The following is a 27,045-nucleotide window of genomic DNA, read 5'->3' as shown; positions in this document are numbered from 1 at the left end:
ATAAATACTTTCACTAAAAAATTTTAAATTAACATAAAAATTATATAGCGACATTAAATAATGGTAATTGAGTCATTTTAAAATCTCAAAATCATCGCTATTTATAAACTGTTCATTAGGGAGTTGAGTTTCAGTGTATATATATATAACAATCCCAACAGAAATGTACATTAAGTTAGCAATTAAGGTTGAACAATGAAATTCTAAACATTGATAAAAAAAAATTAAATTCTAAAGTAATTAATTTAAATAAAAGATACATAAAATTTAAAATAATTTTCCGAATCTCCACGAGACCGATGACGGGTTCCCAACAGTCACAGGTCGAAGAAGACGTTCTCTGAATGTCCGCGGAGGATGGTGGCATTTTCGTAATAAAACTAAAAGTTGAAACCCATTATCGTAAACGAAATAAAAAGTACGTGTCAGATGTCTATTGAATAATAAATTAAATTGGGAAAAAAGAATAAAACGACGGTCTGTCATCGCGCTGTAGAGCTCTATAAACCAGTTGTATTACGTAAACGGACACGGACAGCGCTGCACAAGAAATTTTCACAAAAGAAGCAGAAGAAAGCTTCTCTTTCGAGGTTGAATCACTCTCACACTCCAAGCGTCCTCCGATTCCTTTGCTAGATCTTCTGCAGTTCTCATGGAGGATCGTAAGGAGGTACTCTCTTTCTCTTCTTTGTTCCTTTGTGTGCTCTGTTTCGCTGTTTGTTTCTCGGGAAACTCAGGGAATGGAATTTGGAAAGGAGCGGAAAGTGAAAGTTTTTTGGTTGTGTTTTTTTCTTATTGGATGTTTAACCGAGTACATGATTTGAATTCGGTTGCTTATTGTGCAGGGTTGGTCTATATCTTCATGTCTGTCTCTGCTTGCTTGAGGATTTACTTGCGTTTTCTCAATAAACACTAGATTTCATCACTCTGTTTCCTAAAAGATGGAATATGATTATCGATTGAGATCTAGTAGGATGATTTTAATTTGTTTGGTTATTTTGTTCGCTCAAAAAGTTACTTTTTGAAACATTCAAACAGAGTAATGATTTGCTTTTTTTTTTTTTTTCAAACCTCAGAAGTAGTCAAAGCTTTTTCCCTTAAAAAAAAAAAAGATAAAGAAGAATTATGTAAAATCTTTGAAGTTGGAAATACGATGGTTGTCGCAATTATTTTGTTTCCTTTTCCATGTTTCTTTCTTGTACCCACTTTCAATCTTTTTTTTTCTTTTGTTTTCTGGCTTGGCTTTACTTAAGACTGATTCCGAGGATTAAAATTTAGATTCAAGTTTAACTTACACGATTGTTGTGGTTTTCCTAATTAATTTGTTAGTTCACATGTTTGTTAATGTCATATGCTGACATGAAGGACTTAGTTTCTTGTAAGCTCAAAGCAGCACTAATCCCTTCTGCTTTAGTCAATTATCAATCTTTTCTGTGTTTGTCCATTTGGGGAGTTTGAACATTAGTTAATGTGTTTCTTCTTCTTCTTCTCTTTCTCTTTTTTTTTTTTCCTTTTCTGTGAAGAAAACTGCACCATGGCTTTCAGTACCACAATTTGGGGATTGGGATCAGAAGGGTGAATTGCCAGATTACTCAATGGATTTCTCGAAAATCAGGGAAATGAGGAAGCAGAATAAGAGGGATGTATCAAGAGCCAGTCTTGGCAATGAAGAAGACTTTATTAACCCAACAGCTACCAATGCAAAAGCTGCCCGTAGTGAGGATCGCCACAATGATCATTACCATCAAAGCCATCATCACTCCCCTAATGTAAGATTCTTTGTCCATCTTTATTTGGAAAGCTTTATTGAAGATTATACATATAATAGTACAGGCCGCAATTATGCTAATGAATTAGAGAGAATAATGTCATAAACAACATAAATAGCAGTGGCATTCATGTGATATGATGGTGGGGAAATTGCTTGGTTGTGTTTATTAAGGTGGGTCAATATTTATAAGCCAGTAGGTAGCATGTATTTAAAAGCATATCAATATGGCCTGTTGAGCTGTGAGCTCCTGACTTTATTTCACAAAAAAAGGCTTTAATAATGCTTGGCTTCGAAAGATAAAAAATAAAAGCACAGACCACTTGGAATAGGACCACCTCAAAGAAGGGGATAAAAAACTTGGGACGGCCTTCCAGCTTGATGCACTGGGGCGATTTTAGCAGAGAAGATCACTTATTATTTGTTTCATCTAATTGAATCTATTGCATTAACATCCACAAACAAATACTTCTTTGTGGTGTCCAAAAAACTGTACGAAATGGGAAGGCGCAATAGATTATGAACTTAATAATATCTGATTGTTGATGGCTAACTAATAAATACCTTTACCTTTTTTATATACTTACCTTGTACTATGTGTATACAATTGACACTTTAAAATTTTTAGGGTGGATCAAAGAGAAATTAAGATTTAGAAGTTGGAGAATAGCAACTATATTATTTATTTCTTGTTGCAAGTGCAAACAAGTTGCAATTTACATTTTTTTATAGGACATCAATCATATGGGGATTTGAAAGGGAATATGGGAAATATAAAAATCAAATAAAATCTCTTGGTTGCTGAACAGCTGAGCGATCTGACAATTGTCTCATGTGAGTTTAGATGCTTAATGTCCGATAAGATTTGAGCTCTATGATCAGTACCTAGCATTTAAGAAAATCAAAATGTTACTAAGGTACTTTTCAGTTACTTGCCCTTATAGAGATGTGTGCCCACAGAGGGAAGTTGAGGATCATCTTCTACGTAACTAGGTGGCACTTAATTGCACATACAACAGAAGCTTTGGGCCACTCGATTTGTTTTTTTGTCAAAATTTTGTATAAGAATTAAGATACTTCCTATAGAAGATTAATTAACTAGTTAACTGATCACTTATAGATTTAATATTTCCTGAGTTGCTAAAATATGCGGACGAATTGTTAAAAACTACATGAAGTATGCAAAATAATCAGAAAAAAAAATTCTGAAATTATATTTGGTAATTTATTTCTTGAAGCTCCTCTTAATCCACTATCTGTTTGATACCAGAGGGTCCATCTTAAATAACGTGGGATAAAATGAATTCGTACTGTTGGTAGCTTTGAATGAATGCCTGGGACTTGCTTTATGTCGCTAATTCTTAAATAATTTTGTAATTGATTTTGTTTATGCAGTTTCTAATCATATCCTTTATGTCTATTTAAACAGACAAGGCGGAGCATTTTTAGCTACTTCAACTGCTGTGTTAAAGCCTGATGTTCAAGGATATTTTATCGTCCTCTAGGTCGCCTGTAATGATAATGTATTTTAGATAATTTCTTTAGTCTCTTCCACTGTATTTTTTTTTTTTTTTTCCTTTTTTCCTTTCAAAGTTGTTTTTGTTTTCTTCACCGCCCTGAAGTTTCAACGAAAAGGACGATATATTTGTAACTTGGTGATGATTAAGATTGATCTGCACTTTGATTCACTGATTGATAATGAGCAAGAAGTGGCAATTGATTACTAGTGGACCTCATGAATAAAGACATAGGGTGTCATGGTCTGTGGGTGCAGTGGAGCACAAGACAAGAGCCAGCGGTTGGATTTTGAAATTGGACTGGCAATTGTGTTGTTTCAGTCTGCTTTTGAGTGAAAACATACATGGGGCCAGAGGAAATTGTTTCTGAGATTGGGACCAGAGGAAGGGGCAAAGTAGATGAGATCCAATTGTGGGCAATAATAGCCTCTCCTTTTGGTTGCTTCAGTTCCATAAGTTCTCTATTCTGTTCCTGCCACTGAGAGCTGCCTAATCAATTTGGTCGAACTGCCAAAGTGATAGGCGAAAGTTGATTTTTCAGGTTAATTTTAGCCATCGGCCACTCATTGAGGGATCTTAAGCTTTGTGCACATCAATTTGGCAGGGTTAGGTTGTATCTTTTACGTCTAGAAGAAATTTCTGAATTTGTGTTGCCTTCGAAATGACAAAAAAGCTAACTAAAACAACACAAACTTCCCAAGATGACAAAAAGAAAAAGAAAAAGAAAAAAACAAGAGGATATTCTCTGATTGAAACTGAAGCCAAACAGACATTTAAATAATCATGACAAACAGCCATAGATCGGATATTCTGGTTAGTTTTCCATCTTATTATACAAGTAAGATGCACATCATGACAAACAGACGTTTAAATCATCAAAGAAGTGCTTGATCAGAAAGTAGGTTTAATTACATATCAAGCTGTCTCATGTTCCAAGTGAGAGGCTTTTCTTCCACTCTATTTGGTAACGTGAAAATTTTAGTAATCTCTCAGGAATGCGGTATTCGGTATTTGCTTTCGTAGTGTTGAGAATTCGACAAACTCTTGAGAATTCGAGTGAAATTTATCATCCTCAAGTTCATGATCCTGAGACAAAAATGCACAGCAAACATCAAGTCAAACAAAAAACTAATTTTGAAAAGAAAAATAAAAGGTAAAAAACACTGGTTGAGGAGACTACCTTGCCAACTCTCTGGGGCTTGTGATTCACGCTTGATCCCCATAACAGAGCAGTGTATCATATGCCAAAAGTTATTCAAGACGGCTCATAATGCTAATATGACACCTAAAAAGATGAAGTTGTGCAGATAATATGCAAGCCAGCATGATGAACAGAATAAGAAATGTAACCCTCTCAGGAACATGCTATCTGCATAAGCTAAATGACACTGCTAAAGATATCCTTGAAACCCAACTGCTTGATATGTGAGTTAACATCTACTTTCTTCAAGTACTACATGAAGACTTAGAACTGATCACATGCATGCTAAATCTGCAATTCGCAAAGGTGCTTACTACTAACGTTTTTGGATTTCTGATGAACATACACTTGGAAAAATAACAGTAGTTTAAGAGATGCTTACTACTTAAATTGTTTAATCATATCTTTATGGATTCGGTTGCAAAAATCCTCAACTGTCTGCTTTTTAGATGATAGAATCACAGGATCTTCATAGTCTGGATCCGTTCCTTTCGGTTTTGTAAATATGTGCAACAAATCTAGATATTCCCATATCTTCTCCAGCAAACCATCAAGATTCCAATCCAAGTAACCACATAAATTAGCACACATTCTAGATCTTACAGCAAAAAAAAAAAAGTCTGAAATTAATTTAATTTGTACACTAGCAGAAAATATGCAGTTAGTAGTGTTGCTAGCCAGTTCACTGTTCCAGGAAACAATCAGAGCGACCGTTGGAAATGCAGGAAACAATGTGAAAGAGACAGATAACAAACGCATTATATAACATATGGGATGGGAGTCCCTTCCACTTGACCAGCATTACTTTCCATATCGAATTAATTAATCATGCTGAAGAGAAGAGGCCCTGCAATTTATTTCTGATCTTTCAGTTAGAGTTTAGGTATGAAAATCAATCATTTCCAAAACCTAGATCAGTTGCACGACTGAAATGCTCCCAATACTTGTCATCTTGCTGGATACAGCCCTTTTTTTCTACTCTAAAGATTTAACATCCCAGCACATAATTGTAACAGATCCTAATGTGAACAATGAACTTTCAGGATTATACAACACTGACAAGTGTTTTTATTTATTTATTTTTCCTCTCCCTGAGTTCTCAATAAGGAAAACAATAACAGCAAGTACCTTGAGCAAGCCCAAATGATGGGCTGTTGCCTTGTTCTTTTGAGTCCTTGCCATCTGCACAACAAAAATATATATATATATATATTACACTCGCAGTCCAATTCAAACATAACCAACAGAATAAACACACAATCATCTCCATCAACAAAATATTTTAAAAAGAGTATTCTCTTTAAACGTTTCCCTTTACCTTGAACAATGAACAATATTTTCTTAGCATGAAAAATTCATTATCGCCACAAAATTAATTTCTTTCTAGAACAAAAATCAAAGCAGAACAATGTTTTCCCCAGAAAAAATCGATATTATTTTCGGTTTCCCTAGCCTATTGAAAACTAGATAGTTGATGGATTACTGGGTATTTTTGCCCACCCAATATTTTAATAAAGCACTTGACGGATTTCAAGGAAAAAGGAAAAATAAATACCTCATCTTCTATATCCTTGATCTTTTGCATCACAGTCGCCATTGTTGCAGATTGGAAGCTTCAAACAAGTAAGAAATTTGTGATAAACCAAAGTTCAGTACGAGTTTCTGTGAAGAAGTTCGAAGAAGAGGAAAAAGCTGAAGCTACCAGAACAAAAATGGAGGATTTTTCTGGTAAAGGTATGCCCATATCAGCTTCGAGTTGGGTTTGACCAACTTTGGGCCCATTCTGATTTGGGCTCAGTCTGATCGTTCTGTTTATCATTTCTTCTTTCTCCAGGATTTTTTTTTAATCATTTAATTGGGCTCCAGATCACGTCACATGAGCTCAATATATAAATTCTTTTTTGGGCAAGTTTTACAGGGAAGAAATTGTTTATAATGGGTCAAGAGCTCAGGAAGGTTAGCTTTGTGTGATTTCATTATTCACTTGTATCCAACTATGTCCTGGTTCTTTCACTAACCCAACAAGATCCATTCTTCCCCTCACCTGCTTCACATCCTCCCACTTTCCTTCAGATGCAAACATATACGAGAGTAAAGTATATGAACCACTATCATTTGGATCAACTGAAATAGCCTTCTCTGCTGTATATTTTGCCAATTCAATGTCACCAGCAATTCTACATGCACTCAGCAAGCTTCTCCACATTGCTGCTGTTGGCTTTATCGGCATTTTGTCAATAAACTCCTTTGCTTCATATAGTAAACCAGCACGACACAAAAGAGAAACCACACAGGCATAATGTTCTATCCCAGGATCACCACCAAACATGGGCATTAATTTGAAGTAACGAAGTGCATCGTCAACGAGACCTGCGTGACTACAAGCTGAAAGCAGAGACACAAATGTCACATAGTTTGGCTTTATTCCGTCTTCTATCATACCTTTAAACATCTGAAGAGCTTCTTTTGCTTCTCCATAAAGTGCATATGTTGAGATTAGGGAATTCCAACAAACAACATCTCTCCAAATTGCTGAACCAAATGCCTTGCGGGCATCTTCAAAGCTTCCACATTTAGCATACATGTCTATAAGGGAATTTGTGATATATGGATCACAATCTAGACCCATCTTTATGGCATGGTTGTGGAATTGTTGGCCAAGTTGGAGACTTGCTAGGTTACTGGCTAAAGTAATAAAGGTAGCAAAAGTGAAATCACTGGGCTTTAGTTCCGATACCTGTAGTTCAGAGTAGAGTTTGAGAGCCTCGTCAATTTCTGATTGTTGGGTATAACCAGAAAACATTGCATTCCAGACTACAATATCTTTCTCGTTCATCTCATCAAATACAAGTCTGGAATCCACAAGACATAAACATTTCGAATAAGCATCTATTAAGGCACTGCCAGCAAATATCTGCAAACAGACGCCAAATTTAATGGTGAGTGCATGAATTTGCTTGCTTAATTCCAGGGCTGATAACGCTGCTGATACACTGAGAAGACTAACAAATGTCAAAAGGCTTGGGAGGATCGTCCTATGCCTCATTTCATGGAAAAGAATCATAACTTCGGATAGTTGCTCACTTCTTGAGTATCCTTCAATTAACGCATTGTAGGATACCACATTATGATTAGTCATAAAATCAAAAACTCTTCTTGCATCATTCAAGGAATCACATTTTGCATACATATCAATCAAACCATTTTTCAGAAAAAGATCAAACTCAAGATTAACCTTGATACTATAGGCATGGATTTGTTTCCCCAGCATTAGATCCTCAAGTGAACCACATGATGTGAGTATGCTAGTGCATGCAAATCCATCTGGCTTTCTACCCAATCTGGTCATCTCAACAAATAGCTTGACAGCTTCCCCATCAAAAGAATTCTGCATATACCCAGCAATCATTGTAGTCCACGAAATTACATCTCTATCCACCATTTGATCAAATAATTTCCTAGCATTTTGAATTTTACCGCTTTTGGCATAAAAATTAATAAGCACATTAACTAATGAAACATCCATTTGTATTCCCACCCTCAACACATAACTATGAATTTGCTTGCCGCCTTGAACAAACTTAAGTGTTGAACAAGCACTTAAAACGCTAGAGAGTACATATCTATCCGGAACAATATCAGCTTCTCTCATTTGGTTAAACAATTGCAATGCCACCTCACTCCACCCACTTCTAACATAACCCCTGATAATTGTCGTCCAAGTAACTGCACTTTTCTCCAACAACCCATCAAAGACCATTCTCGCTTCAATTAGGTCATCACTCTCCGCATAGAAATCAACCAAAGAGGTACCCACAAAAACGTCTCGATCAAAACCAAGCTTAACGATAAAACCATGCATCAGTTTACCTACTGAACCACAGCCTCTGTCAAGTTGCCCAGTAGCACGAATAACACTAGCTAAAATATACTCATTTGGACTATCATTGCAACACCTTGTGAAATCCAAAAACATCAACCAAGCTTCTTCACTAAAACCACGTCTGGAATACATAGAAATCATTGAAGACCAAGAAATTAAGTTTTTCTCTGGCATTTTGTCAAATAGTTCACGTGCATGACAAAAAAAGTCAGACTTCGCAAACAGATTGATAAGTAAATTAGTTAAAAAAGTATCAGATTCAAGACCAGAGACAATAATTTGGGCACAGATTTGGTTGTAGTGTGATATGGGTTTGTTGTAAGGGAGTGATCGTAAGAGATTGGCTAATTGGAGACTTTTAGTGGTGGGTTTAAGAAATGAAAGATGTGGGTTTGGTACCCGAATGAATGGCGACACTAATTTGAAGAGATTGAAAGCTTTTTTGCTGGGAAATTTTTGATAATGTTTAAGGTGGTGTGTTAATGGATAGTGATTTCTCATTTTACAGAGAATGCATGCGTTACAAGTTATGCATCCCAGCTATTCCGTCATTGTCAAAGGCAGCCAATGGCGCCGCGGAGTTTCCACAAGAGATTAAAAAAAAAGCAAAAGTATAGGATGAGTCTATTATCAACTCCACTTGCCTACGCCGCCGCTGGCTTAGTTGGTCAATCAGTATAGCGCTTCAACTCGGTGACATTTTGTATCCAAAACAAACGCACTACTAAATTGGGCTGCATCCTTTTCAACTCAGGGACTGAGTGGGCTTTTCATTTGGACTCTATAAATATTTTATGATTTTTTTTTTTGAAACGGAAACACTTTATGATCTTGTAATTCTGTCCATTATTGAGTTTTTATGAAAATAATATTTTTTAAATTACTATTTTATCCTTTATTTCAAAATGAAGTTAAGAAATTAAAGGCTACAAATGTAATTTTAATTTGAAATGATGGTTTACTTTTATTTTCCCTCCATTGTGGTGAGAAAATAAACAAGGCAAAGAAAATTTTATTCTCTCTTTCTTATTTTTCCTCACTTCCTAAAGAAAGGAAAATGTTAGCTGATCGAATTCTGTTCTATAAGACAAATTATTAAATATTTCAGATATTTTTATTTTATTTTTATTTTTATTTAAAATAGAATTAAAAATTAAAAAGGTAAAATATGAGATCTCTTAAATTTATTCAGATGTACTTATCATAAAATTATATCTGTGAGTGCTATTTTATCAAATTTAATAAATTAAAATTAAAATTTTATTTATAACTAAAACACATTTAAAATTAAATTACTTTTATCAACTTACTTTCGATACAAGGTTTCCTATCATCCTTTGTGACTTGATGATCTCACCTTTTTCTTTTTCTTAAACCTAACTTCTTTTTTCCCTTTTCCATTGAAGACGACTTGCGTCAATTGACTATCGATAAAAAAGAAGATGTTGTTGTCCCTATTAAGAGTTATAAATATATTCCGATCGTCACTTATGATTTCTGTATGGTGAAAATGTTTCTCACATACAATCCAATTAATTTTTAGAATATGCAGCTCTCTTTACCATATTTATATCATCCTTTAGAGAGGTATCTATTATAGAATTAGAGACAAAAAAATATCTATTTTGATTTTTTAATAATGTTGATTTTGAAAATATAGTGAATGGGGTCCTTAGTTGTACAATCGATTCCTGCTTGTTTGGAATGAGATACAAGATCATGTGGAGGTTTTCTGTGACTTGCGGCTGAAGTTGAAGAAAAAAGATATCAAGTTTTATTGAGGTTATTTCCTCAGAGCACCTGTTCGTCAGAACCAGAGATCGACAAGCCTGTGCCTGTGTAATTTCGGCAATTATGCTCCCGGGTGAGGAGATTACAGCCCGAATAATTGATGATGCTAGAAAAAGGTCAAGAAACACTAAACATAACGTTGTTACAAGTTTTCCTTCCTCTCAACAGGATGCCTCTAACAACACTCCTGCAAATGTTAATTTGACAAGTAACAGTGAAGCGACTCATCCCGTCAAAAGTCAGGATAGTCAAAAGCAATGATCATTATATATTGGAACTGCTGAGAACTCGGCAATTCTCGAACAGTTAATGCACACTGAAGGATTTGGTTACTAGTTACAAGCCGAACATTTTATTTTTGATGGAAATAAAAACTCTTAGTTCTCGTATGAATTTTTTTTGTAATTTTTTACATTTTGATTGTTGCTTCTCAGTCAATAGACAAGGATTAGGAGGAGTCCTTTCATTAATGTGGAAGAGTATGTGTTTGTTTCTGTGGTTGACTTATTTTTAAATTTTATTGATTCAGTTGTTTCGGAAGATAATGTTCAATGAAAGTTTATTAGTTATTATGGGTTTCCGGAATCGCAACGACGATATCAGTCCTGAAATCTTATTCGAGTTTTATCTCGTAAAAGTTCTGTTTCGTAATTTTATTCGAGATATTTTAATGATTTATACTCGAGAGATTAAAAAAAAGAATGAGCATTTTTATCAAATTATCTTATGCAGGGGTTTAGACAGACACTTAAAAAATATTTTTGTCAAATTATCTTAAGTAAGATTTGATTTTAAATTATTATAAATTTTTTTTAGATTTTATAATTGATATTTTTATTATATAGTTTCATCGTAATACTATTCTAACGGCTCATATTTTTGCTAGAAAATCTATTAAGTATAATCGTCTGTCTGTTTAAAATGATATCTCTATTTGCTTGATGAAATTTTATTAATACGATAAGTAGTTTTATTTTTTAAAAAAAATTAAAATTTTATTTTTATATATGTATAAATTTTTTAATAGTAATATAAATTTAATAATTAATATTTATTTTTTATTATATATTTTAATATCATTAATTTAATGCACTGCCTACCACCGTAATACAGTATATACTTGCAGCACTGTGAATGGCGTTTGGTAGATAGGTGTTAACTAAGTTGGGTAGTTGGGAATTTTTTTTTATTATTTCTAAAAAGAAAAAGTACGCACTTCATTCATTACTCAAGTAACATGAAAACGACCAATCCAAGTCGGCATCCGATGGTACGTAAACCAACCACTTGGTCATTTATATTGAAATCGTCCTTACTGTGCCTTGTTTTATTTTAAATCTTAATATTTATTTAAGACAATCTATATATTATATAAAAATTAATTTTATATTTAATAAAAAAATATTCATATGGGGACTTGCAAATAATTAATTAAATTATATAATATTAAACATAAATTTTTATATAAATATTTAACCCAATAGACATTAATTTATTATATACAGTGGATCTCAACGGGAGAGTTGAGAATAGGGGTGTGTAGTATTCGGTTTAAATCGAAAAAATTAATTTAATTGAATCGATTTGAAAATTTGATTCAATTTTTTTATACATTTTAGTTTGATTCGATTTTTAATTTTAAAAATTTCAGTTATTTTGAGTCGGTTTGATTTTAATCAGAAAAAAACTAAAAAAACCGAATCGAATTGATTAGTGATAATAATATGTTTTTTCAATAATATAGAGAAATTAAATCATATTAAAATAAAAATATTTTAATTAAATTTTAAAATATTAAAAATAAAGTGTAAAAAATAAAAAAAATTATTAAAAATCGAAATCGATCAAATCGAACCGAATCGAACAGAATCAGATCGATTTGATTTGATTCGATTCGGTTTCTGATCAAAATCAGTTCGGTTTGATTTTTATAAATACTAAAATTTTAATTTTAATTTATTTAGTTCGATTCGATTTTAAATCGAACCGATCGAATGCTGACCTGAATCGCGAGAAAGACAGAAAGTTGAGAGTTTCGTTGACGATGCATTGACCTTAGTATCTTTTTTCTTGTTGGTGGTTTTGTCTAATTTTGCGCATCTATTTTTGTGGTTGAGGGTTGGTTAGATCTAGTTGTAGGTGGGTCTTTTTTTGCTGCTGATTTGTAGGAAAGGGCCTTGTCATCTCTTTTCTATTCCTTTTATTCTATTATACAAATTGATATCATTATCTATAAAAAAAAAATCAAATTACATCTTAATTTTACATATATTAGCTTTTAATAGACGGCTATTATAAAAATATAATTATTTAATTTTAATGTGCGAATATAATTTACAATCATTCTAAATTTTTAAATATTAAATGGTTATTTATATATATTTTATGAAATTTAAAAATTTAATATTATATTCTATAAAATTTATAAATTAAATAATTATATTTTTTATAAATAGCATACGCTTAAAAATTAATAATAAAAATATTAAATTGTGAATTTATTTTTTATTCTGTTGGAAATTTGTAGCTATTTTCTAAAGTCTTTACTTTCCTTTAAAATTTATTTCATTAATTTTTCTTCATTCAACTACTTGAACAAAGACTAGTTAGATGTGCTTAAACATTAATATTGCCTAAGCCTACCCATTTAAACACATTAGTCAATGTGTTAGGTATGGTCTATCATTCAATTTATTTTTATTATTATTTTTATTATTTTTAAATAGCTTTTATTTCTTTTAAAATTTATTTAAAAATCAGTGGTCAACATTCGATCGATTTAATTTAAAACTGAATCGAATTGAATTAACTAAAATTTAAAATTTTTTGTATTTATAAAAATTAAACCGAATTGATTTTAGTCAGAAATTGAATTGAATCAAACTGATCTAATACAGTTTGATTCGGTTCAGTTTAATCGGTTTGAATTTTTAATAAATTTTTTATTTTTTACACTTTATTTTTAATATTTTAAAATTTAATTGGAATATTTTGATCTTAATATAATATAATCTCTTTATATTATTAAAAATAATATACTATTAGTACTAATTGGTTCAATCCAATTTTTTTTTATTTTTATCAAAATCAAATCGAAATAATTAAAATTTTTAAAATTAAAAATGAATCGAATCGAAATAAATAAAAAATCGAATGAAATTTTTAAATTAATTTGATTCGATCGATTATTTTGATTTTAATCGAATACTGCTAACCTAATTTAAACTAATTAAAATAACATATTATGTAAGATCTTGTAATTTATCAACCATATTATGTATAATTAAAATAGAAAATTTATTACTTAATATTTTTATTTTAATAAAATTAACTACTCAATTTTTTTTGTTAAAAATTTTAATTCATTAATATTATAATTGATTTTAAAGTTGAGAAATCTTAAATTCGAAGAATCTCAGATTTTTAATATAAAAATACTATATATTTTTATTTTTTTAGTCTAATTTTAATTGTCCGTTTGAAATTATATGAGTATTTAATAAAAAAATTGAAATACAATAAATAAGAAAATGTTAAGTTGAATATAAATTTTTAATAATGTAATTACTATTATGATTATTTTAATTTTTTAATTTTTATGTATTTATATTTCTTTTGAATATAAAATTTTTAATTTATTTTTTTATAAGTTTTCGAGTATAAAGTTTGAGTATAATTTAAATTTATAAATCAAACTACAACCTACAAAAATTTAAAATTTTCTCTAAAAATAACCCATCTTTTTTTGAACATCTAATCATATTAGACAGTGTTATAATAAATAATTAATAAATTTAATTTTAATTTAATTTTCATATAAGGGTGATTTATGATTTAGTCCCTAGGTATTACCATTATTAACAAGTCAGTCCCTGTATTTTTAGAAATCTATTAAAACGTCCTTATATTTTATTTCCGTCAACGAAATAGTCTTTCCGTCCTATTTTCCGTTAAAATTAGATAAAAGAGAATTGAGAAAATTTTTAAAATTCAATTTTATCCTCAAATAAAATCATTTATTTAGTTCTTGTATATTGCAATTATTAACAAGTTAGTCCTTACATTTTCTAAAATCTATTAAAATATTTTTATCTTTTTTCATATCTATTAAAAAGTCCTTATCGTTTTTTTCGTCAATGAAATAGTCCCTATCTTTTCTCATATCTATTAAAACATCCTTATCGTTTTTTTATGTCAACGAAATAGTCCCTATTCATCGTTTCTTTCTATCAACGAAATCATCCCTCCCTATATTTTTAGAAATCTATTAAAACGTCCTTATTGTTTCTTTTTGTCAACAAAATAGTCAATATCTTTTTTCAGATCTATTAAAACGTCCTTATCGTTTTTTTTTGTCAACGAAATAGTCTCCGTCTTTTCTTTCGTCGTCGTCGTCGTCGTTGTCCTCCTCCTCCTCCTCCTCCTCCTCCTCCTCCTCCTCCGAAGAAGAAGAAGAAGAAGAAGAAGAAGAAGAAGAAGAAGAAGAAAAAGAAGAGAAAGAAGAAAAAGAAGCAAAAGAAGAAAAAAGAGAAGAAGTAGAAGCAGAAGAAGAAGCAGAAGGAAGAAGAATTGATGAAGAAGAAAAGGAAGAAGGAGGAGAAGGAGAAAAATAATGGGGGATAATATAGTCTTTTACTATATTTTTAACGGCAAAAATAGACAAAAGGACTATTTCGTTGACGGAGAGAAAACATAAGGACGTTTTAATAGATTTCTAAAAATACAGGGACTGACTTGTTAATAATGGTAATATCTAGGGACTAAATCGTAAATCACCATTCATATAATTACTAACTTAATAATATTGCAATAAATAATAAATAAATTTAGTTAACTGATAAGGCTTAGAGGGATAGTTGTTTTTTCAATTTAAAATGAAAATGATGATTTTTTTTTTAGAAAAATTGAGAAAAATGTGTTTAATTTAAAAAACAAAAATGTTTTCTTCGCTTTTTTTAGATATATTTTATTTAAAATAAAAAGAAAGTATTTCAAGGATACGTCAAACTACAACCGCAAGGTGTCCCCCAGCAGAACTCAACGGCTGCTTTATAAACGAAGCATCGGAGGTGAAGGAGCTTCGATATGAGTTCTTTGCTTCAGGGCTCATTGAAAATTTTCGGTGTTGGAAGACTCACATTCTGGTTTATCTGGTGAGATAATCACTTGCTTTACATTAGTTTTTTTGCTGAATTCAATCATTTTCACTGTTCTATTTATTGTGTAACGATTTTTCAGCTATCGCCTTTTGTTTCTGCGGATTGGGTATTGAATGATTTGTCTCTACGAATTAAGAAATTGGTTAAAATAGAAATCTTTGATTGAGCTGCAGTGAAGTTTTTGAGAAATGGATGTGAAACTTGCGCAACGATTGCAAATTTCTACTGCATGGACCGATTCTGAAAAGTTCGTCAGGGAGCATCCCACCAGTTCATTGAGGTTTGCCTGGAGATTGAAGGGAAAACAGAAATTTCCAGCGTTTGTTTCGGCTTATTTTCTGCCCGCGAGAAATAAAAATAGGCACAGATCAGTTTCCTTGGAGGTTTTATGTTCTTACAAGAACTCCCCAGGTGGTCGCATTTACAATTTTTAAGCTCTTTATGATTATGTTTATATTTAATTGTTTTGAAAGGTTTTTGAGTGATGTTTTCTTTGTAAATTGCTTTCTGATGTTGTTAGAGAGAACTAAGCTGGTTCTTGTAGAACTAGTAACTGTTCTTAAATTCAAGTTGATCCAATGTTGGTTTTGGATTGCATTGCTAATTATCTATGAGGGTTTTGGAATGATGACATGATCAATGTAGCCATGCATGTGTAATTTTGTGTGGAGGATTATTAGTTTCTGCAATTTTTGTGTTGGTGGCGGGAAAAAAGTTTTCTAGATTGGTTTCATAGCTCCTGATTAGGCTTACAATATATCAGGTTGTCCATAATTGTTTACTTAATCTTTATGGTTTAATTGGATGTATGAGAATAGATATCTCGTGTTTGAAGAAAAAGAATGGATGAGTGAGTTCCTTGATGTTATACTTGATCTGTATCACTCTCTTCCTCTCTGCTTTTTGGATTTTAACTATTTGTTTTGATTTTTGCTTTTGTAGCTTCAGTTATGGAATCTGGAAGTTCCCATGCTTCTTGTGATGAATATCTGATTTTGAAGGTCCGATTTCATGTCTTTTGATATTTAGTCATTGGGACTTAAGAAATTTAAGGAGGAATGCCTTTTTTTAAACATGTTTCAGCATCTTTTTCGCCATCCTTTTAAATTTGCAGAATAAGTCACAAGAGGTTGAGCCTTACATAAATGGACGCTGTATATATCTTGTTGGTTAGTATCTTTGTCTTACTCTTCATTTATCTGTTAGCAATTATATGATTACTCTAGGCGTAACTAAGTGTTTGTGAAATGCAGGAATGATGGGCTCTGGGAAAACCACTGTGGGCAAGATTCTCTCACAAGTACTTGGTTATTCGTTTTGTGACTGGTTGGTACCTGTCATTGTCTATAGCTTATTGTTTTTTCTTAAAGGAGAAAAGTTCATAAACAAAATTTGACAGCTGGAAGCTGTCTTGACATTTAATTTGTATCTCTTATGATGCAGATAGTCCACTTGACAACTACTATATCTGCTAAATAATATGTACATTGTGTTGTGTTTTGTGGTTGGTCCAGTGACACATTGGTGGAGGAGGAGGTAGATGGAACACCTGTAGCTGAAATCTTTAAGCTCTACGGAGAGGGCTTCTTCAGAAATAAAGAGGTAATTTGGCATAACATATGCATATCAATTAGCCACCAACCATAAATTGGTTTGTCCAACTGCATTATCTACTGCTAATCTAATTCTGCATGCATAGATACTAATGCAATACTCAGAGACATGCATGATTATCTGCTTAATGATTGTAATCTTGCCTTGCAGACTGAGGCCTTACAGAAGTTATCTATGATGCATCGGCTTGTTGTTTCTACTGGTGGAGGTGCAGTTGTACGGCCCATTAACTGGTATAATATTGAACACAATGAATGGTTAAAATTTGTATGGTCTACTTATTCAGTTGGCTTCTTTATGTTAGTTTGTTGGGATAATTTCCTTTTGTATGCTATACCAGGAAATACATGCAAAATGGGGTTAGTGTTTGGTTGGATGTGCCTTTAGAAGCCTTAGCACAGAGGATTGCAGCAGTGGGAACTAATTCTCGTCCACTTTTGCATAATGACTCAGGCAATGAATACACAAAGGTAGCTTCTCTATTCACCATCCTGTTTTTTATATATGCTATGGTGAGTAATCAAGCAAGAAAGGGCATCCACATTGTCTTTCGGCACTTCAACTTCTCCACAGGTTTTCAGGCGTTTGTCTACTTTGCTTGAAGAGAGAGGTGAATGTTATGCGAATGCCAATGTTAGGATTTCTCTGGAAAGTACGTGGGCCTGCACCTATTCAAATTTGTGTCCATTGCATTATTTTTTGTTATGTTTGCATGCTTTTGAGAATTTTTATTATGTAAAAAGGTGTGATAGCAAGTGTTCTTGTTGCACAGATATTGCGATGAAACAAGGATATAGAGATGTTTCCAGTATCACACCGACTGCAATTGTGATTGAGGTATATTCTGTGCGTGTGTTTTCATAAACTCAATACTCAGTTCATGCATAACTAAGACAACAGTTCTGGAATCATAATATCACCATGTGTTCATGCCCTGCTGAAATCTGTTTTCTTACTACAAGCCCATGGTGTCTTTACTGATTGGATTTGGACAATTTGCCAGGCTTTAGAACAAATTGAGGATTTCCTAGCAAGAGGAGGGCATTGACTTTAATGGGAATGTTGCTTAACTGACCCTGGTTCTGAATTTTGATGCCCTGTGTGTGATTTTGCTTCCTATTCGAGCTGTAGCTTATGCCATGTTTCTTTTTTATTCGCAGAACATGGCGTGTTACTTGTACATATTCGTTCTATGTGATCTGAGGTGGAAAGTTGTGTTTTGTGATGTTGAAAGTGCAAGTTTTGTGTATTGTGAAATCACTCTCCATCTATATCACATGCCAACAAATAGAAAGGGTTGCATTAACCATTCCTTGTACAAGTTCACATCGAATCAAGTCGAGCTGAGTCGAATTTTGTGGGTTTTTGTGGGTTTGAGCATCCAACCTTTGCACGTATAAAGGAGATCATTTTGAGTTTGATCCTGGAAGGAACAAGTTTAGCAAAATATTTGTGTTATCATAACCTTCCAACTTCTATGTACATATTTGAATTTGTACATTTCCAAAACAGAGTGAAGGAGTAACTCCAAGGTGCAATACTATGCTTTTTCCATTTCTGCTGGTGGGTTTTTGATTACTTGCTTCTAATCTCCCCTTGATAAAAGAATTCCTTGGTTAATTTATTAAACCTTACATCTGTTTAATAAATTAAATATTCAAATTTATTCTAAATCTAATTAAAATTTATATTAAATTATTTAAATTTATTTCAAATTTTATTATTATTATCTGAAAAGTATTGAAATTCGTGTAATATTATAATTTTTAATTTAATAAGTTATATAAAATATAAAATGAAAGATTAGTTTATGTTTTAAATTTTAATAATTAAATAAAATATTTAAAATTTTATTTATTCTATATTATATATTATAAAAATATATATGATATATCTAATTATTTATTTATATATACATATTCCGATAATAGATTCAAATTTAATATAAATATTATTTACAAAATTAAAAAAAAAATTTTAACCTGCAATTTAGGCCGAAAACACATACATTCACGTGTCAACAAACAAACATAAACCCATAGGCCTAAGAGCCCAATCCAACTGTTAGTAAAGCTAGCGTCTCTTTCTGCTCCACTGCCAAACCCACAGCACTGATTGTAGAGAGCAGCAAGGCAATCACCACTGTCAAAACTCAAAAGAAACAAAAAATCACAAGGCCAAACCCGAAAAACACTGGAACTGATTTGCTTTTCTATTCTCTCTCTTTCGTACAAGTGAAATGAGAAATTATTTTATATTTTTTTAAAATTTTGATTTAAAATATATTTAATATATACACCGACCAAAGGTACTGTTGGGTTAGGGTTGAACCAAGTCTTGACTTTGATGAGACTTATTATTTATTATTTAAAAAAAAAATAGAAAAAAGAATGCAAAAATGAAGAGGAAAGAGAAAAGCAAGTGGTGAACAGATTTATTTTGGGTCAGTAAATGATTGAAAAAATCACATGGTATTGTTCTCTTTCTGACACCAACAACACACGTCACTCTCCTTCTTCTCTTTCCTCCGCCGCTGCTCTGCTTTTGCTGCCTGCTTCTCTGCTAATTTCTTTCTTTCTTTCTTTTTTTCAAAGTAATTCATAAAAAATAAATTTAAAAAAAAAAAGGAGAAGAAGGCAACGTTTGCAATTCCCAGCAATGGATAGAGCTGACAAAAACTGTGGGTTTTATTGTACGTCCTGACGAAGAAGTGACAAAAACTATAAATGGACATTTCATTACATCCTGGGAGTGGGAGATGTTTTGTTTTTGCTTCCAAACCCTAACTATTACACTCTGCTAGCTGTGCTCCCTCCTTAATTTCGTTCTATTTCAACTAGTCTCGTTCCTTTGTTTCTTTTCCAGTTGTCCTCCCTCATTTATCTCTCATAAAACGACACCCTCTCCATTATTGACAATAATTTAACTTCTTAATTATTACAGAAGATCAAATTAATTAAAATTACAATAATTAATTTTATATTATTATAATATAAAAAATAAATAATAATTTTAAAATAATAAAAACTGCAAAAGAAGTATTTTTTAGTGATTAATTCAGTAAATTAAACTAAGGTGAAATTATAATTGATAGATCAAAAAACCGTTTTTCAAAAACTATTTTAAATATTAGAAATAAAAAATAATTTAAATTTTATTATATTTTCATAAGTGCTATTATTAAAATATATTGAATTAAATATTAAAATTTTAAATATCTAATCTAATTAATATATTTAAAATATATATATAAATTTCACTTCATATATAAGCAATTTGAGTGTCAATTTGGTGTGGAATCAGTTTCAATTTAAAATTTTAAAATTATAATAATATTAATATTTTATAAATTGTAATATATAATATACGGGATATAGATTTCATTTATTTATTTTTTATATTAAAAGAAAAATTAAATTAAATTTCAATTTGAACCGATTATGATTAAGGGCGAGTAATATTTGATTTAAATCGAAAAAATTGATTGAATTAAATTAATTTAAAAATTTGATTTGATTTTTTATTTATTTTAATTTAGTTTAATTTTTAATTTTAAAAATTTTAATTATTTTAATTTGATTTAATTTTAATTAAAAAAATTAAAAAATTTAATTGAATTGATTAATAATAATGGTATATTATTTTTAATAATATAAAAAAATTAAATTATATTAAATTAAAATATTTTAATTAAATTTTAAAATATTAAAAATAAAATAAAAAATAAAAAATATATATTAAAAATTTAAATTAATTAAATTAACCTAATCAATTTAATTTAATTTTTATAAATAAAAAAATTTTAATTTTTAATTTATTTAATTTTAAATCCAACCGAATAATCACTTTAATTAGCATGCTTGGCTCCGGAGTGTGGCTAATACTAGGAACAATGAGTTGATGGAAGCAACTCTTTTTATTTGTTGCCTTGTACATAATGATTTTGCAGCATTGCTTGCCGCTTTCACCCAAAAATACTTAGAAATGAGGTTTTTTGTCTTACCTTGATAAAGTTTTTTTTTTTTTTTTAATAATTTAGCCTTCGTCTCATTTTGTAAATTCAAATGAATTTCTATTAAAATTATGTAAAATTTAATTATTAATTAATTTTATTGATTTTGGTGAGTAAAATATATTGTGAAACAGAGATGATAAATTAAAACCTAAAATTGAAAGGGCACCGATCATTAAAAAAGAAAAAAGGAAAAAACCTGAAGTGGTAGTTAATTATATCTCAAAATTAGAAAAGATATATATATGATCAAGCAACTCCTTACAAAAACTACAACTTACCTACACGTAAATTAAATTAAAAACTAACATCAAAATTCAAAAAGAGAAATTAAGACATAACCCAAGTCTTGATAATTATATAATCAACCTTATATTATATAGTTTACCCACAACACCTAGAAACCCTAAGAGGAAACATCCATCCTTTGCAAAGCCACAGCTCGCAAAGGCTTCTTCATTTCACAAGACAGCTTCAACACCTCACTCAGGTCCACTGGATTAGCCACATCCTCAACCCACTGGAACTGGTGCACCAGCCTTGCCACCCAAAGAGTCACCGTCACCAGCCCTAGGTTCTTCCCTGGGCACATTCTCCGCCCTGCCCCAAATGGTGCGAGCCTTAAATCTCCATCCTTCACGTCTACATCACCATTTAAGAATCTCTCTGGCTTGAACTCCAGTGGATCTACCCAGATGACTGGGTCATGCGTGATCGCCCACATGTTGACCATTGCAGTTGTGTTCCAGGGTATCAGCATTCCATTGCTGAGTTGGACGTCTGATGTGGACAACCTGGCCCATGACAGGAGTGGGCCAGGAGGGTGGACCCGCAGGGCTTCTTTCACAACAGCTTTTAAATAAGGTGAATTTGCCACGTCGGAGTCTGTCAAGTTCCCATCTTTGGCTGCTCCGTCTAGTTCTCTCCGAAGCTTTTCTTGAATCTCCGGGTGCAATACTAACTCGGCCATGATCCACTCGGTTAACAAAGCTGTTGTATCGGTTCCTCTAAAAATCATCTCCTGCAAAAGAACCAAATCAAACCAACCGGCTCAAAATCAAATATACAGAAAATGGAAAAACAAGAATGATTATTGCGTACCCATAACACAGCAACCATGTCATCTTCTTGCAGCTTCTCGTCACCATCCAAAGAGAGCAAAACATCAACAAAATCACAACTATCAAGCTCCTTTCTTGACTCAGCACTGAGCCGATGGTCTTCAATAATGCCTACAACGAGTTTCCTAACTCGGGGAACGAGATTCAAGCAACGTTCATGTATACGAAATGGGTCGTATAAGTAATTCAGCCATGGCAAATAATCACACCAGTTAAATGCACCCAAAAGTTCAAACCCTTCAGCAACCATGTCTCTAAGCTCCTCGAGCTCCTCACTATCATGTGCAGGATCGTATCTCTTGCCAAACACACTGCCCATGATGTTGTTTAAGGATGCCAACTGAAGGTGTTTCCTTAAAGAGACGCAACCTTTTTGTTTTTGCTCTACAGCTATGTTGCGAAGCATAGATTCACATTCTAGGCGACGAAGAGTTTCATGGGCAGCGATGCGCCGTGGTGCAAAAAGGTGTGAGGAAGCAATTTTTCTTAACAGCCTCCAGTAAGTACCGTTGGGAGCAAAACCGATAGCTCGGCTAAACATGAGACTCTTAGCTGACTGTTTAATCGGACGGTCAGCGAAGTGGGGACAAGTTAATATTTCTCTGGCAGTATGAGGGTCAGAAGCTACAACAACAGGAGTTGAGCCAAGGCTAAAAGCCATGAGCGAAGTATTAGCCCGCTTCCATGCAATGGAAGCCAAAGAACGATGAGCCAAGCCCCGGCTCAAAGTGACAAGGCTACCAAAGATGGGGAAACCTCTTGGTCCAGGGATAGGAACAGGGCCTCGTTGGTTTCTTCCATTTTTCCATGCAACACCACCAACAGCAAAGGCCCAAGAAAGAAGAGAAAGAGAGACAAACGCCATAAAAAGTGAAAACAAGACAAAGGAATCTAAAACGTTCCTATAGCCAAGAAAGGCTGGGAGAGTAAACACACACCAGGTGGTGTCCTTGGCAGCCAAACCCAAGTCCATTTCTAAAGAAAGAAAGTTCAAGAAAGAAAAGTGAACTTGTTTGACACACGAGAGAAGGAAAGCAAGGGAGACTTTGAGGAGAAGACGAGAGTTGTATGGGGTTATATAGAAGAAGCTCTGCAACTAGCTGCCAGCTAGGGCACAAGATATTATTAGATACGACCCAAGTTAATGATTCATTGTATTTTGTTGTAATTTAACAGAGAAGCTGTTCCATAATTTTTTGTTGGAATATGCAAGTCGGAGAAATATGGCTTCTAAAAATATTTTATCTTTTTAGTAAATTGATATAGAATGAATAAGATTTAACTTTAATTTATTGAGTTAGAATACGTGTGATTGTCAAAAAAAAAAAGTAAAGAGAAATGAGAGGAGGGGGATGGATTCACGTGGAGAGAGAGAGAAATATAAGAAATGCATGCAATGTGAAGAGTATGTGGTGGGGGTGAAGGGGCCATTACAATCTTGAAGAGCGTAGAAAGAAAGACAGCATTCAATGAGACGACCATAGAATTGGAGGCTAAAAACGGCGAAGTAATTGAAAAGGCTACTGCAGATCAGCAGTAACAACGCATTGAGAGCTGTGACGCTATGAATTTATTGTCACAGTCGGAGACAAACACTCAAAGAAACTAAGAAAGAAAGCTAATGATAGATTTTGGTGGTTCCTTCGAACATTGCAAGAAAAAACCTATGAATTTTTTTAGTGGATTTTGTTTTCTTCTGATGGAATTATTAATATTATTGAAAATATTTTTATTGAAAGGCTAAACAGTTAAAAAAGTCAAAATTTTGATTTATTTATTACTTTTATTTTAATTATAATCAATTAATTAATTTTTTACTTAAATCAATAAAAAATTATTTTTTAATGTAATATAAAATTTAACATGTATTTTACTTAACATGACAGTAATTACATTTACTCTTCTATATGTGCTATAAAATGTATTGAAATTAATCGAGAATTGATAAAATTTTATTTTTAAAAATAAAAATAGTTTATATTACAAAAAATATAAAAAATAAAAACCATTATCATTTTATTAGATTATAATATATATATAAGAGAAGGGAGGATGGAAGGAGAATGAGAAAGAGGGAAAAGGCCTCTCTATTCATCTCTCTTTCTTTCTCCCTTCCTCCCTTTATCCACTTCTCTATTTCAAACACTTAAATTTTTTTAAAAAAACATTTAAATATAAATTTAAAATTATAAATTTGACTAATTATATTTAAAAATATTTTTTTAAAAAATATGTATTAAATTATAATTAAAATTAAAATATTTAATAAATAAAAATATTAAAATATATAAAAAATAAATAATACTCTTTATATATTAATATTATTTACTATGTACAAAAAGAATTATTTATATTTATTTATATATTTAATCCACGTATATAATACAGAATAAAAAAATTTAAAAATAAAAAATTTAAACTAAATTAAATTGTGATTTTTATATAAATAATATAAGTCTAAATAATACGGTGTAGTTTAATCATATTATTATATCTATCATAAGGTTATACATTGTACACAAAGTGTTTCGACCATTTGATTATTGTTTGGTCCATTTACTTATCAGGTCGTCCAATTAATTGTTTGGTCGTTGATTCGATTATTTGTTTATCAAATCGTCTCGCTAATTACTTAGTTATTGGTTTGATCATTTACTTATCAAATCATCCCATCGACTGTTTAATCGTTGGTCCAACTATTGGTCTGACCATTTACTTGTCAGATCGTTCCATCAATTCCATTTGTTTATCAGGTCGTCCAATCAACTTGTCGTCGTTAATTCATCCACTAAGTCACCAGATCGTTTAGGTTTACACCTTGACTCAAGTTGTTTTATCTAATCGTCTGGGTCAAGTCGTATATTTTTCTTTGAATGGCCTTTTTATCATCTTGTCTGATCACCTAGTCGTCATGATTAGGTCGGTCATGTGGTTGTCTTGCTGAATAAATACTCAGCCTTATTTCAAGTGGTCGTCTTGCTGAACAAATAGTTGGCCTGGCAGTCACTTGACTGGATGATCATATCCTTTTACATCCCTGCAAGATGGAGCTGGAAGAGATACCAGAAACAACTTGGAGTAAAATTGTTGATGTAATGCAGCCGATAAAGGCTTAATAAACAAATGCTATCTGGTATTGACTTAACACATGTGAAGTAATTAGAAAACCTTTATGAAATTATTTTCACATAATATGTCAGTTCATATCGATATATTTAGCATTCTTATAAAAAATTGAATTAGTTGCAATTTGTATAATTGTCTTGTTGTCACAATAAAATTAAATTGAATAACTAACCGAAATCTATAAATCTCATAAAACAGAAATAATCCAAAATAATCCACAAACTATTACATTCATGTCCTATACCCTGGGTCTTTGGAAACAATAATTTGTTTTTGTATTTTCCAATAAATCATTAAAAAATTAAGAAAAATACTAAATCCACTTAAAGAATTTTGAGAAAAACAATAAAATGGCCGATCCGAGTCATAATAAGCACTAATTAAAAAGGAAACGTTATCATTTAGCCTTTAATAAAATTAGCTATGCATTTGTTTTTTTTCTTATTTTTAAAGATTTATTAAATTAATTTTATTTCTAAAATTATTAAGTATTTAATTTATCCATTTATTAAGCTATTAATAATATACATAAAGTGATTATAATGTTGTTATTACTATTTATTAATTTAAAGGAATTTGATAGTAAATTTTACATTCACATTAAAAAAAAAATTCAACAATCTTTCAAAACTCTCAACTTTTAATATCAGTTTATTTGTAGAATTTCTCTTAATATTGCAGCAATAAACATAAAAAACAATCGGATCTCAAATACTTAATGACTATATTATTAATTATTTTTATTTTATACTTATAAAGAAATTATTATGATAAGATAAATTTGCTTCTATTTAAATTTATTTTTTATTTAAATTTATCTATAAAATATTATTATAAGCCAAATAATATTATTATTTATTAAAATATGAAAGTTTGAGTTATATTTTATTTAATTTATTTAAATGTATTTAATTTTTTTAATGGTATTTCAAGTGTATTTTTAAATAAAAAATAATATTATTATTATTTTAGAGTAGATGTAGCCATGGTTTGATTCGGACTGTGAATTAGATTAGAATTTTAAATCAGAGGCGGTTACAGTCCTCCTCTTGTGAATCAAAATCATATCAAAATCGACCAGTTGGAATTGAAAGTATGATTTGATTTTAATTTAATTTTTTATTTATAAAATAAATTATTTTATAAAATTGTGATTTAAAATAAATGAAATCATCAAATAATTAAATTTTATTTTTTTTACTCGTAAAAAACATTATTTTATTTTTTATATTATGTAAATAGATACATTTTATATAGTTTAATTATTTAATAAATCATGTATTTAATAATATTCAAAACTCTTATTTATCTTTTATATTTTATTTAATTTTATTTAAATTTTAAATTTTAAAATTTTTTCAAATTAAAATATCAACTTTATAATTTAAATTTAATTAAAATCAGATTTTAAATAGTAAAAATTTATAATCGTAACTGTTATAAAATTAGACTAAAATGATTAAAAGCTTAAAATTATTTTTATACTGTTGTAAATCAAATCAGTTTTGATTTGACTCGTAATTCAAATTAAATTACCAATTCTAAACCGAAACCGGCGATGCGTTTTGGAGGGAGCGAGGGTGAAGACACAGAAGAAAGGAATAAAAAGGTACACTGATGTTTTGAAAGCTTAAGAAATGAAAATCTGAAAGTAAGATTCTATGGTCGTGAACTGTTCCCACCACCGCCCTAAAAGTATAAGTAAAACTATGGCCCACCTCCTCCAGGCTTTTTCCCCACCCACCCTAACAACCAACTCTTGTTGCTTATGCTCCGAACAGTCTTATAATGCAATTTTATTTTACAATTAAAAAAAAAATATTAATTAAAAAATTTTAAATTTTCAAAAAATA

The 27,045-nt window shown here is 31.1% G+C and overlaps 4 protein-coding genes across 9 annotated transcripts; 2 read left to right on the top strand and 2 right to left on the bottom strand.

Annotated features, from left to right (window-relative positions):
- The first annotated feature begins 490 nt into the window (after positions 1-490).
- Positions 491-3,491, top strand: LOC110628100. Its single transcript, XM_021774593.2, has 3 exons — positions 491-670; positions 1,524-1,769; positions 3,198-3,491. The coding sequence occupies exons 1-3, from the start codon at positions 653-655 to the stop codon at positions 3,243-3,245; spliced, it is 312 nt and encodes a 103-aa protein (XP_021630285.1). The 5' UTR covers positions 491-652; the 3' UTR covers positions 3,246-3,491.
- Positions 3,492-4,005: 514 nt separating this feature from the next.
- On the bottom strand, positions 4,006-9,200 carry LOC110628098 (pentatricopeptide repeat-containing protein At4g39530). Of its 6 annotated transcripts, XM_043948708.1 has the most exons (5): positions 6,189-9,200; positions 6,042-6,099; positions 5,615-5,668; positions 4,466-4,570; positions 4,006-4,371 (listed from the first exon to the last, which is right to left on the bottom strand). In XM_043948708.1, the coding sequence occupies exon 1, from the start codon at positions 8,868-8,870 to the stop codon at positions 6,444-6,446; it is 2,427 nt and encodes an 808-aa protein (XP_043804643.1). In that variant the 5' UTR covers positions 8,871-9,200; the 3' UTR covers positions 4,006-4,371; positions 4,466-4,570; positions 5,615-5,668; positions 6,042-6,099; positions 6,189-6,443. The 6 variants fall into 6 exon arrangements, with proteins under 6 accessions (XP_043804643.1, XP_021630281.1, XP_021630282.1 ...); XM_021774589.2 differs by having other exon boundaries at positions 4,869-5,668; positions 6,042-9,200; XM_021774590.2 differs by having other exon boundaries at positions 4,466-5,020; positions 6,042-9,200.
- A 5,966-nt stretch (positions 9,201-15,166) lies between these two features.
- LOC110627786 (shikimate kinase, chloroplastic) lies at positions 15,167-18,158 on the top strand. The gene is given in 12 exon segments (XM_021774149.2): positions 15,167-15,313; positions 15,399-15,730; positions 16,262-16,320; positions 16,434-16,488; positions 16,573-16,645; positions 16,834-16,921; positions 17,084-17,166; positions 17,274-17,403; positions 17,507-17,585; positions 17,706-17,770; positions 17,937-17,962; positions 17,964-18,158. Coding segments are annotated over 11 exon segments (921 nt in total). The 5' UTR covers positions 15,167-15,313; positions 15,399-15,507; the 3' UTR covers positions 18,004-18,158.
- Positions 18,159-21,150: 2,992 nt separating this feature from the next.
- LOC110628021 (cytochrome P450 78A7) lies at positions 21,151-23,211 on the bottom strand. The gene is made up of 2 exons (XM_021774458.2): positions 22,047-23,211; positions 21,151-21,966 (listed from the first exon to the last, which is right to left on the bottom strand). The coding sequence occupies exons 1-2, from the start codon at positions 23,037-23,039 to the stop codon at positions 21,352-21,354; spliced, it is 1,608 nt and encodes a 535-aa protein (XP_021630150.1). The 5' UTR covers positions 23,040-23,211; the 3' UTR covers positions 21,151-21,351.
- Positions 23,212-27,045: the final 3,834 nt, after the last annotated feature.

This window comes from Manihot esculenta, chromosome 12 (genome assembly GCF_001659605.2).
Source record: "Manihot esculenta cultivar AM560-2 chromosome 12, M.esculenta_v8, whole genome shotgun sequence".
Classification (NCBI taxonomy): Eukaryota; Viridiplantae; Streptophyta; class Magnoliopsida; order Malpighiales; family Euphorbiaceae; genus Manihot; species Manihot esculenta.
Note: the sequence above shows the minus strand (reverse complement) of the source record. Positions and strands in the feature narration are given on the sequence as shown.